This window comes from Vidua macroura, chromosome 27, assembly GCF_024509145.1.
Source record: "Vidua macroura isolate BioBank_ID:100142 chromosome 27, ASM2450914v1, whole genome shotgun sequence".
NCBI classification, from domain to species: domain Eukaryota; kingdom Metazoa; phylum Chordata; class Aves; order Passeriformes; family Viduidae; genus Vidua; species Vidua macroura.
The window spans coordinates 6,198,859-6,211,468 of record NC_071597.1 but is presented as its reverse complement, the minus strand read 5'-3'; the positions used below and the strand labels follow the sequence as shown (position 1 = coordinate 6,211,468).

Below are 12,610 nucleotides of genomic sequence, written 5' to 3'. Positions count from 1 at the left end.
CTTCCTCATCCTTCTTGTGTCATCTCTGTGCAGCCACTGCAAGAGAGCTCATGCCAGTGCCAAGAGCAGAAAAACAGTAAAAGCCAAGCAAATCAGTTTCTTAAAACTTATTTTAATATCCATATCTCATCTGTTGGGTAGAGCCAAAACAGTCTGGCCTGGTTTAAGTTACAAATTCTTCATACACTTTAAGTAAATGAACAGTGTGGCAATAGGGTCTGCTATTGGAAGTGAAACCCATCTTAACAAGGGAAGTGTTGCAGCCAGAATTCTATCAGGGTTCTTCCCTGCTATCAGCCCCAAAAAGCCTCACTGTCCCCTGGCCCTGAATGGGTGTTGCACAGCAGGAATAAATGCTTTTGACACAAAACTAATCACACCCACAGAGATGCACACACTGGATGGCCAAGAAACAATGGGACCAGGAGAGAAAAAAAACCCTTTTAGAATTCTCCCTGATGTGGAGATACCAAATCACTGGTTTTGGCAAATGGGATGAAGCACCAACCCTGATTTCTTCTGACAGAGGCTGAATAAACATGTTGAAGCTCCTTGCTGGACAATTAACTTCTGGCAGCAGGCATGGAAAGGGCTAAGAGAGGATGGCTGAGGATTTAAAGATGCAGTACTTCTGTTCTTTGTATAAAACACTACAGCAGTTTAGACACCATCCTAAATGCAGCTGCAAGGGAGTAAATCCAATTAAAAGCCCAAGAGTCACTACAAAAATAGTAAGAAAAATCAAAGCAGCAGAGTTCTCCACTTTCCTGGCCTGTTGCTTAATTCCAACAGACTGCTCCATTTCTCAGTTAACAAGTTCCTGATCAGGTTTAAGCACAGTTATTTGCAGATGATGGCTTACAGTAAGGCAGACAAGTGGCAGTTCTGAGTGCATGATGGAGAACAGCACTTGCAAGGAGATGCCAGTGGGGTAACAGAGCCACCCAAACAGCCCACAGGCTGCCACAGCTGTCGGTACAATCCTGGACATGTCCCACAAAGGATCCCCCAGCCCACACTAGTCCAGGGACTGGGCTGGGAAGTGTGCACAGGGTGGTTTGTTTTTCAAACACCATCCTGAATTGCAATTGTGCAGGGCTCGTCTCCCCCCCGGGACAAACCCTGCTCCTCGACACTGCATCTTTAAATATTTCTGGCTAAGAACTCCTGCCACATGTTAGGAGCACTCCAACCTGGCTGCCACATGTTCAATTGCTGCGCTTTTTGTGTTTTCAGTTTTCCTTCTAAGTGGGAGGGAAAAGGAAGCAGAGTGGGAGGCTCCCATTTCACAGCAGGCAGATCCAGCTGAAGGTACAAGACCCCTCCACGCAGATTACAGGAGGGAGACAATAATTAGGGTGTTTGCTCCTTTCAAGAACATTCATTCTCTGCCATCTGAAATCAGATGCAGTGATGGCAGCAAGTTTCATGAGTCAGCAAGTTTGAAAATTGTTAAGGGAGAGAGGAAGCTTTGCTGCCAAGTCACCCAACATACAGGAGCAGACAAGGCTTCAGCTTCAGAACACTCTATCATGAACAAGATCAGTAGAGAGCTGTGTGGGCACAGATCACACCTGTGACACCTGAGCTGTGCTTCAATCCCCGCCTGCTCTCTGCCTGCCACCCAAGATCAGGCTCACAAGTGTGGAGAGCTCAGTATGACCATGATGGACTGGGTCTGCAAAAACAACAGCGCTTCAACACATTAAAATGGTGCAACCGTTGTGAAAGCGATGAAGCAGCAGCTGAGACCTTGTTGCAGCCTGAGCTGTGATCCACTCTAGTCACAGAATGACGCAGGCCTGTTCTCCCAGGGCTTCACCACCCTCCTGAGAAGGTGAATCATTCCTAAGAGGCCATCCCAGAGGAGCAGAAAGCTGCACCAGCTGCAGAATGGACACTGCCACAAACCTGCTAATACGGGTTTCACTGAGACCAGAAAACTGTCTTCTTCCAAAAAATTGTTATTTTAAAAAAATTGAAATTAATTAGGGGTAAAACACTAACTCTAGTGCCATGAACAGGCAGGATCAACTTTTTTCCCCTCCAAAGGGCAAAGAGTCATATACCATCCCCAGCTGAACCTTGGTGCTTCGAGCTTTTCAAGGAGATGTTACCTAAACTTTATTAAAAGAAAAAGAACAACGTTTAAATATCAACACTGGACTAGCCCAGTCTTTTTTCCAAAGTCCACATTCTTCATATGAAGCACACACGGCGTCCTGGATTCCCCAAGTCTGCATGTTCAGAAGTTCACAGTACATGGAACCATGTCTTTTTGTATATTTTCTTGAGTTTCCCCTCCTTGCTCAGAGCAGCCACCCTTTTGCGGTCACTGACTGGATAAACCTCAAGCCATCTCCTATCCACATGGCTTGGCCTAGATGCTGAAGGCTTTCTTGATGAGAGTTGATGTTTTCATGCTCTATGGATGGAAAAAAGCAAGAGAAAAAAAGCACCTGGTACAGGTTTCTTGAGACCCTTGCGGATTCCTCTGTTCCAAAGGTGTTTCTGAAAGTCTTTTTGCCGGTTTCTCAAGCAGTTTTTGGCCTATTACTCTGTCTCAGTTTGAAGAGCTGTTATTGGATGATCCAGAGGTTGATGCAATTGCAGCTCCAGCTGGGCTGCTTGTGGATACAGATTTGCGGATGTGAGGCAGCAAGTAGGGGTCACAGGCCAGCTGCTGGACATCTATCCGGTCCTCCTTGCGATAGGCCAGACACCGCCTGATGAATGCCTGCAGCAACCCAAAGCCAAAGCAAGAATTAGTTTTTATGACAGAAACAGGAAGCTTTTGACTCTTTGGAAGTGGGGCCAACGTGACAACCCCAGTGCTGAAATTCCTTCTCTAGACACAGCCCAGCTCTTGCACTAAAGCTCATCTTGTACCAGGAGAATCATGGGCAGAGGCACCCAGTGTTCAATGCTCAGCCTGACAGCTGCAGTAATCATGGAATCACAGAATGGTTTGGATTGGAAGGACCTTATAGCTCATGTCATTCCAACCTCCCTGCCATGAGCAGGGACACCTTTTCAGTAGACCAGGCTGCTCAGAGCTCCATCCAGTCTGGCCTTGAACACCTCCAAGGATGGGACATGCAACACCACTGATGACTGTGTGATAGGTGAGCATTAAACACAGGACTCCTGATGGTTTTATGAAAATCAGGAGGCTGGAACTGCCTGTGCTGCCTGACCCTCAAGCAGATTTACCTTTGCTTCTGGTGTGACTACTGGCTTTGGAGGGAACTGCACCTCAGTAGCTTTCAGAATTGTGTTCTCCTGCAAAATATCCTGTTGTGACTGGTTGTGACCGAAGGGCTACCAAAAGAAAGAAAAACAGTTGTTAAAGGTTGGTGACAGGCATAAAACTCCCATAGCTCTACTGTTTATCATCACCTCATATCAGCATTTTTCCAGGCAAGCAGCCCACAACTGCTGGGAAGGTGCTGCAGATACCAGAGGACCAGGACACATTGCTACCATGCTCAACTGAACTAAAGAGATCAAGCTGGAACATGTCTGGCTTGCCCAGCAGGGATCTTCACCTGCATCCAGACCTTGTGGGTCTGTTACAGCATTTGTCATCTATTTGAGCTGGCAGAGATTCACCCACTCGTCTCTGCTGGGCTGGTTCCACATGTCTGATGATAGCACTGAGCAGCACATGTGTCAGTCCTGGCTTTCACAACACTTAGCTACCAGGGACTCCCGAAAACAAGAACCCATGGAATCCTTTCCCTTCTCTGTCCTATCTTTCCTGTTGTCATAAAGCTGACAAATCACCTTTTCCTGATCCACACTTTTCCCTTCAAAAAAGCCATCCTAAAAACTTCTAAAATAGGTATTTGTATCTACTTTTTTCCCCCCACCAAGCACTTGCAGCCATCAAGACCAACAAAGACTCAGGGCATGGAAAGTGTCACAGACAAGACCAGACCAAAAACCTCAGACAACAAATGACACACCTGTCCTGCCCAAAACAGCCTCAGTGGGAACATGCCTGGTGGAAAGAGATGTTCTGCAGAATGTCTTTTCTGAAGGAAATGCTAAGGGTAGAGCAAAACACAGCCTAGTCTATGCTCCCCACTTCCATTAGCAGGCACTCTGCCCTGAAACTGATGGCAAGGAGACAAGGTAGCACATTCTAAGTCTGTGGAGAAGGAAGCAGAAGCCTGGGTCGCCTCCCAAAAGGTTTGGGAAACTCCACTAAGAAAAGAAATTAAACGCCTTCTTACCTTTCTGCCATATAGACACTGATAGAAGATGACTCCCACTGACCAGACATCAACTTTATTTGAAATCTTTGGAGGTTCTTTCCCAACCACAAAACATTCTGGTGGCAAATACCTGATTAGAAGGAAGTGTTAAGAAGTTATGAGCAGCAGCTTCAAGTATTTTCCATGGTTTCCTTTAGAACAGAAAATTCTATGATCAGATACTGGCTTGGGATTCAAGAGTCCCATTTCATTCCTGTGCATCTCTGGGCCAAGATCACCAGTGCCTAATCCTTCTGGGAACAGTGATCCCAAGGACTCTCCAGACACTCGTGTTCTGAGCTAGTCAGCATAGTCAGTTTCTTTTCACCAGAGCTCTAAAACAAGCCCATTCTCTTTTATCTTCAGAACTCATATTTGCTGTTGAAAAGGCTTGGCCAACAATTCCACAATGAAAAGCATACAGCCAAAATACATGTTTTTAGAAATACAACCCCAGATGCCATGCCCCAGTTAAAGACACTCAGCTTCACTCAGGGTACAGCTAGTTTCATTTTTAGGAACAAAACACAGCTGTACAACACAGAATGGCCCAACAAATTTTCTGTTGCCCATGGTGACAGTTTGCAGCTTGGGTGACATCTACGAGTCACATTTGGTGGCACTCACCAAGGGCCTGCTCTCAGCCAAGGGTGATAGAGTGACACTTGGCACAGAAGATAAAGAATTGCTGAAAACATGACATTCAAGTGAAGCTCTGGCTATAGACAACACCGTGAGATTTTCATATTCTTCGAGACCTAACTATGGATCTTCAGCTCCTAATTTCAGAAGAATACTCTTTTCATCTCCCTGATGCACCTGAATTTCCAAATAGGTACAGTATTTCCCTCATTCTTGCTTAAGATGCGAGATGGAGCCACTCTGGACTGTGAAAGAGCAGCCAAGCCCCACTCCAGAGCTTGCTATCTCAGCAGCATATGCAGTTTTTCACCAGTCTTTTGAATATGAGCTGGTTTTCAAACACTGACCTGTTGAACAGTGAAAAGCTGCCAGCCTCAAAAAGAGCTGTGTGACAACAAAAGCAGTTTGCAGGGTCTCCAACCTCCAGTGTGTCTTGCTATCACAGCTAATGGCAGCACACACAGAGCTGACGCACTTCCAAACCTGCTTATAAACTGTTCTTGATCTTAACTTGCAAGTGCCCCAGGCATTGCTTACCAGTAAGTACCAGCCCCCTGCGATGTCAGCTCCATGCCATCAACTGAGTTGTAGCTGTCATCATCCATAATTTTAGAAAGTCCAAAATCTGTGATTTTTATCTCTCCACATGCAGTACCATTGACTAGAAGAATGTTACCTAGACAGAGGAAGGAAACAGCCCTTAGGATACACATTTAGCAAGAATAAAATTGCATTGAGCCCTGCACTGCACAAGGACAAGAGACCTACAGTGAGCTGCACCAGATGTTTTATCTCTCAAAACCCTGAACTTCAGAGACTTGAGGACAACCAAGTGCTAGAGCTTATTGGCTCATCTTGAATGACCTAGTGACCTCATATTGTTTGGAGCCTCCAGATCCTGAGCCCTGTTAGCCAAATGAGCTTCAAGCCCAGGCTATTTTGACCCCTCATAAAGGTCTTCTTGGAAGGGCAGGTCAAAAAGGAGGATTAAGGAGAGAAGTACACATACACAGTTATGACTCATTATGCCCAGAAGTTCTGACTTGCCCTGTCTTCTCAACATGCCACAAGCTCTCCTTCCTGACAGTGCTCCCCAGTGACTTTCTAAGCTCAAAAAGGACAATGACTGCTTAGGCAAGACTCTTTCATAAACCCATCAAGAAGTCAGATCATCACTGTTTTTCTCCAAGCCTACAATAAAACAGCAGAACTCTGTGTGATGGCAGCGGATGAATCACAGCTCTAGGCAGCTGCAGGCAGAGCTCAGACAACTTGGGAACAGCCAGAGAGGAAACGGGGTCACTACAACCAGTGCAACAGCACCATCTCTCGTACACATTCCTCATGCTGATGCAACAAACCACATCACAAACCAGTTACACAAAGCTGATGAGGTGCCACCAGTACAGGGAGACAAGCCAGGGATAACTGCCCAAAGAGATGGATGAATTTACTGGACTAGGAAAAAAGCTATGTAGCCAATATGCATCATCCCAAAATGGAGCATTTCCATTTTCTCCCTTGTGGCTCTGCCCCAGTGGTAGAAGGAAAATATACAACACCATTTGGGGAGGATCTTCTCCCCGGCAGATGTAACTGAATTAACTCAAAGGCAAACCTGAGCAGTCTGACTGTGCGTCCTCAGCTTTGGGAGCTGACACACAACATGAAAAAACAAACATTTCAAAATTAGCTTCTGCCATCAAATTCTCAGCCAGATGATTACAGAAAGAATAAGCCAAAAGAATGGGAACATGAAGCACACCAGTAATTGTGGGAGCCTTTATGAAGCAATAACAGAAGCTCTCAACAGCAGAATACAAGCAGGACATTAAGAAAACTAACACAGCCACTTGGTGACTCAAGGTCTCATTCTCGAAAATGTTACACCTCCTTGTTTCTTTTATGTTGCAATTCTGACAGACAACACCCTTTACACATTTTCCAAAGGTTCTATGCATTTTATGTTCTTTTTTTTCTTGTTGCAAGTTAGCTTTCCCAGACAGCCCTGTCTTCTTTTTGCTGTCTGAACAAAACAAACTGCCTCATATTATATCTGCAACCCATTACATTTCCTTAGCATCCTTAAGCATGTCAGCACAACATACCTGGTTTAAGGTCATAGTGTATGATGGGAGGTTTGATTTCATTTAAGTATTTTAAAGCATTCACAATCTGCATAATAATGGATCGTGCCTCTTTCTCCGACATTAGCTTGTGCTGTTTCAGGTAGAAGTCCAGATCATTCCCCTCACAGTATTCTAACACTGTACAAAACCTGAAAGAAAAACAGGGGTTGTTGCAATTAAGGCACCTGATAGAAACCAGAACATTTTGTTACTGCTTGTCTGTAACTCACCCATTTGGCCAATATATTAAATTAAGAGTCCTTCAGCCTCTGAATCCTTTCTAAAAGTAAGCTACCGGGAGCACAGGCCTCAATGCTCAACAGTACAAAGGTTAGAGATCCCCCATTAAACACCTAGAGGCTGCAAGCTGTTATCAGCTGTGGCATTTGCCCAGGGCCAAGAGCAGGAGTTACCAGTAAAGTACCACATCTGACAGAATACACCACATTGGTTTGTGAGCTGCAGTCTCTAGAAAACCAGTGTACGCTGGAAAGTACACCGTGGCTATCTCTGCAGTGAAGTCTAACATTGGTGTGCACACCTTCTGGACTTTCCTGGAAAGTTTTAAATACTTTGCCTTTAGTGAACTGGTCAAACCCTGGGAAAGGACAGAGCAACACAACTTACGAGTCAGTATCCAGTGAGAAGTAGTCGTATAGTTTAACTATTCGAGGGTGATCCAGTTCTTTGTGAATTCTGTACTCTCTACATGCATGTCTGAAAACAACAAAGTCTGAGCATTAGTCATACAAGTGACTTAATTCTAATTTCTCCAGATAGTGAATCCAGACATACCACACAGCATCCAGCTTCAATCAAACCCATGCACGTTCCTCAGACAGCTTCAGACAAATCAAGTGAAGGAGGAACTGCACAGAACAGTTCTACAGTTCTTGAAAACCACAAAACCCCAGGGCAGCTCCAACCCTGGCAATGCTACAAAATAACTCATCTTGATTAATGGTACTGCTTGCCAAAATAGAACAGCCTCATAAATCCTTAAGAGATCCAAGAGAGCTGCATACAAAAATCAGCAAGTTCTAGAAGAATTCCATGATGCTTAACAGCCTAATTTCCAGGCTTCAAATTCAGCTTCATTTTTCCCAGTGACTTGTTGGGGAATTAAGAACATAGCTTTATCTTGGAAATCCTATGGAGAAGGCTTGGCTGTCACTCTGTAGTTATCTAACCCATGGCATTAGGGAGCAAGAGCTACCAACAGCAAAAGGCTTCCAGTAAACTATTTCTTCCTAATAGTTAATTTAACCCTGCTCTCTGTCAGGCTGAAGCCATTCCTCCCTTGTCCCGTCACTCCAGGCCCTTGGTAAATAAGTCTCTTCTCATCTTTCTTGCAGGCTCCCTTCAGGTAGTGGAAAGCCACAATTACAAACACTTATTCTGGGAAACAAAGGGAAGGGGGAAACTTCCAGAGAGCACAACTCAGGTGTGTACCTGAAAGATGGGGAGGAAAAACCATTTCCCTTGGAACTGCTTGAACATTTCAGAGAGAAGCCACTTCAGCACTTTCCTCAGAGAGCACAGATGCTTTAAAATGCAGAGGTACAGGACTTATACAAAACTTTCTGTGCATACGTACACATTTAAAACATTTCTAATCTGACCAGAACTTTTGCAAGTAGTTACTGGGACAGAAAGTGGCTTTTGAAACGTAGCAAAGATAGGAAAAAAATTGGCAGCCTGTTCACAGGCACCGGATAACCAAATGCAGGAGGAATTGGGAAACATTTACTTTACACTACTTTATAAACTCACTTACTTGTGATAGTTTTCTTTCTTCTCATCCCTCCAGTTTTTATTTAACTGGTGTATTTTCACAGCTACATATCTCTGTTCTGTTAAATCAAATGCCTGCAGAGAGAAGAGCTGAAAATCAGTAGGAATCACAGGCTCAAGTTAATACTGCAAAAGCAGACAAGCTCTAACAAACCAATATCTCCACCCAGGAAATCAGCATTAAAACAGAGTGAGGGAAAAGCAAACCCACATTTTGATTTGATAAGTTGCACTAATGAATTCAAGCAACTCTGAAAACAACTGAATATTCTGCACTTTGATCTGACCTTCCCCATAGGGTCTAACTCACACTGCATTGATTTTGTCATTTTACTACCAGAGTTACAAAGGGACTAGGAAGACCAAATTACCAAAATATTGACAGTTTTTATATTGGGAAAGACCCTGCTATTATTTCCCTAAGTCCAAAATTAATTTTCTACACTTGGGTTAATAAAAAACAACCACCAAAATACAGAAGATTTTTCAATGCTTTGTTTCACTGGTAGCTCAGCTCTCCAACTTAGAGCATAATGTTTCAGCACATATAAAAGCTGGAGAATTCAAGAATTTAGCAGAGCTGTGTGATCTTGTGCTTTATCCTTCCCTCTACTTCTTTATTATTTAAACAGTCCTTAAAGAATGGACCTCTGAAAATGCACTCGCAATGCAATTCAGAAACCTTCTACCTTGCCTAAGAGTAGCAACAATAATATAATGATTTCCAGGACAGGACACAATGCTGTGGTAAGCAAACAGGCATAATGTGTGTTCATCTCAAGTTGTCTACTTAATTCCTAATGCTTAATAGATTAGCCAAGACCCTGAAGAGGAAAAGCTAAGCACTTCTTTGTTTTAATAACAGTTACAGCTCTTAAGAGCAGGCAGGTAGGAAACATTCATGCCCTCTTGCTTTCATCTGTGGAGCCAAAACTTGCTGCTTAGTCAGCAAAGCACTTCAAAGTACTTAGACACAGCTCAAACTTCCCCCCCCCCCCCGCCCCCCACCCATCTGAGCAGTCTCGTCCCCTTAGTTTAGGCTCCTATTGTTGTGCTGCATCAAAACAATAAAACGATGGAAGTTTCCAGTATTTGCACTGGCATAATTATTTCCATTCTAGCCAAATTCCACATGAATTCCAAACTTCTGAGTACAACTGGGGAATACTGAGAACTGGAATAGCTCTAAGTTTAATAGTCAAGTAACAAGCACCAAACTACCCCAGGTCTTGGCTGTTAAAGAGTGCTGACACCAGGAATCCTCAGCTTTAAGGAATTCCCAAAACTGCACACACACACAGAGCCCCCTGCTATTTCAGAGGGTAAAATGAAGGCACAAGAAAGAGAGGCACAAGAGCCTTATACCCCTAGGAAGTACAGGCTTTGCTTTTATTATTGGAGCTATTTTCACTTATTTATGGACATGTTCAGACTTGCTGTGCCATCTCAGTAAGGCTTAGCCACTGCAGGTATCTGTGCACAGCATCTGAAGAAACAAGTGGTTTGCTTCTCTGTCCTAACAAAAAATTGAAGACTTGGTGCAACACTTTTTGACACATGTTTGAAGGAAATTTGACCCCTGAGGACAAGGCCAGCACCTGAAAATCTCAACTCTGATGTCTAATACAAGCCAGATGCACCATGAGCTTTGTATTCCTTTCTTCCCTCCGTAACTTGTACAGCATTGAGAAAACAAATGTAAAAACTCTGCTTCCTGCAGATCCAGATTACCACTTCCAAGTTACCTTATATACTTCACTGAAGCCACCTCTACCCAGAAGATGTAGCAACAAATATCTATCATTTAGCGTTGGATGGTCTTTAAATCTGGTAAGAAAGACACAGTTTAAGAAGACAGAAATAATGATCTCCTCTGCACAATAAATTACAGCTACCGCACAGCTAAGAAATGACGTTTTCACTTTCAGACAGAGAAATGTAATTGTGTTAATGACTGACAAATGTGATGCTATTTGATCACACTGCACCAATGGAAGTCTATTTAAGGGTGCCCTGATGCATGTGGAAGCCTGTCTTACGTGAACTTCAAGCTATACCTGTACCTCCCCACAATCAAGTGACTATTGAGTTATAACATCAATTTAAAAAAGGATTAAGTGAAAGATTATGAAAAGATTGTTTCTCGTTATGAAGAGGACACATAAAAAATAACTTTAAGTTCTTATCCCTGATTCCCATGTGCTTACTGTGAATTATCTTCATTGTGTATCCTTTTCAATTCCCTGATGTGCAGATTTCTAACCCTCTCTAGCCGTTCCAGCTCTGCCTGGATCTCAGCTTCTTCCTGCACAAGGAAAAACCAAAAGGAAAACACAACACTCTGTAAGGTACTGCAGGTAGTGTTTCCACCGGATTTATGGAAACACAAATGAAATTCCACTTCTGAAGAGGTTATTGGCATAAAACTTGTCTGGGAGATCAGAGAGATGGTCAGAGTCAATTTGCAGTCATGTGACGAGCAACAGGAATGAAAACTGACTGGGCAGTTCTGTTCACACCTACACAGACAGGAGGAGACATAACTTTACACCTCCTTGTTTATAATATTTTCTGTAATTAAGAAGCTTTGTTGCTGTGGTCTTTCTCCTTCCCTGAAAAAGTGCCATGCAGCTGTTTTTGAAGGAATTTCAGTTCTGGTGGGACAAGAGAAAGAAGACAGCCCTCAGCAGTAAGAGCAAGGATGTCATGATGACACATGGGATGGGGCAGCATCTGGACAGGATGGGAAGTGTGAGACAATGACATTATATTCTACTAGTGGTAACTGCTCAAACAGGTCAGAGTGCTCCTCAATGCCACGTGGAAGTTCTGTTTGTCTAGCTGGAAGTTCTGGTGCCCTCAAAAATGACATGAGAGTTCACATCACTGTGGCCAGGGCTGCAAACCTCAATTCAAACATGCTCCCTGAGCAGTACAATTTGTGTATGTGACTCAGAGGACACTGTTACCCATCTGTCTTGTGACTCTGCTCCTTCCCTTTCCAACTGGTTCTATTTTTAGACATAAAGAATGAGCCAGTTTCCAAAAGTGGAGAAGGATAAGCACAGCTTCAGACAATGCCACAATCCCAACACATGACTTCATTTTCCATTAAGGTCCATTTCCAAATGGATTCCTCCATTCCAGGGTGGCACTGTTATACCAGGATAGATGGACCTGCAGTTAATCCCCTGGAGCAATATGGGAGCTGTAGAGCCAGCATGCCTGCAGCATTCTCCTGCCTGTGTAACTTCTCTTTGTTCAGAGGTCAATAAAGCATAATGGGCAGACTGCCAGCAGATTCTGGGTGTGCAGTAACTTTCCCTTCCACAGAAAATAACAAGGAGTACAGACACATTAATGAAGCCTTGCATTCAGCTTGTGTGTCAAGGTTACAGGAAAAAAACTAAACGTAGAGCTTGAGCACCACCTGAGAAAGGAAGGGGCACTCCAGGAAGACATTTACTTCTTCTTTGGTTCATTTCCAAAAGAAAACTCCTTGGCCTTAGCAAATCAGGAAGTGGCAGAAGATACCTACTTTTTTTCCCAGTATTTCATCTGCTGAAGTGTCTCAGAAAACTTATTTATAGGTCACTGCAATCACTTTCAAGGTAACCAACAGCTTATCTAAATACAACCTCACCTGCAGGTACAGTTCCTACTGAGGCCAAAGTATTTGAGAACAAATGTGCATTGCCGCTGCCTGAACAGGACTGGTTTGCAACAGCCCAAGAAATTGTACTGGAGTGATAACATTGGTTACTCAATATTGCAAAGAACTGGAAT

At 43.6% G+C, this 12,610-nt stretch overlaps 1 protein-coding gene across 9 annotated transcripts in view; it reads right to left on the bottom strand.

The window, feature by feature from the left end:
- Positions 1 to 92: 92 nt before the first annotated feature.
- Positions 93 to 12,610, bottom strand: part of TLK2 (tousled like kinase 2) — a 48,002-nt gene continuing 35,484 nt past the window's right edge. For all 9 annotated transcript variants that reach the window (XM_054000200.1, XM_054000201.1, XM_054000199.1 and 6 more), the window contains 9 exons: positions 11,032 to 11,129; positions 10,570 to 10,651; positions 8,808 to 8,899; positions 7,658 to 7,747; positions 7,010 to 7,179; positions 5,439 to 5,577; positions 4,239 to 4,350; positions 3,214 to 3,321; positions 93 to 2,737 (listed from right to left, as the gene is read on the bottom strand). In XM_054000200.1, the coding sequence (XP_053856175.1) occupies positions 2,564 to 2,737; positions 3,214 to 3,321; positions 4,239 to 4,350; positions 5,439 to 5,577; positions 7,010 to 7,179; positions 7,658 to 7,747; positions 8,808 to 8,899; positions 10,570 to 10,651; positions 11,032 to 11,129 (1,065 nt within the window). In that variant the 3' untranslated portion in view covers positions 93 to 2,563. The remainder of the gene's footprint in view (positions 2,738 to 3,213; positions 3,322 to 4,238; positions 4,351 to 5,438; positions 5,578 to 7,009; positions 7,180 to 7,657; positions 7,748 to 8,807; positions 8,900 to 10,569; positions 10,652 to 11,031; positions 11,130 to 12,610) is intronic.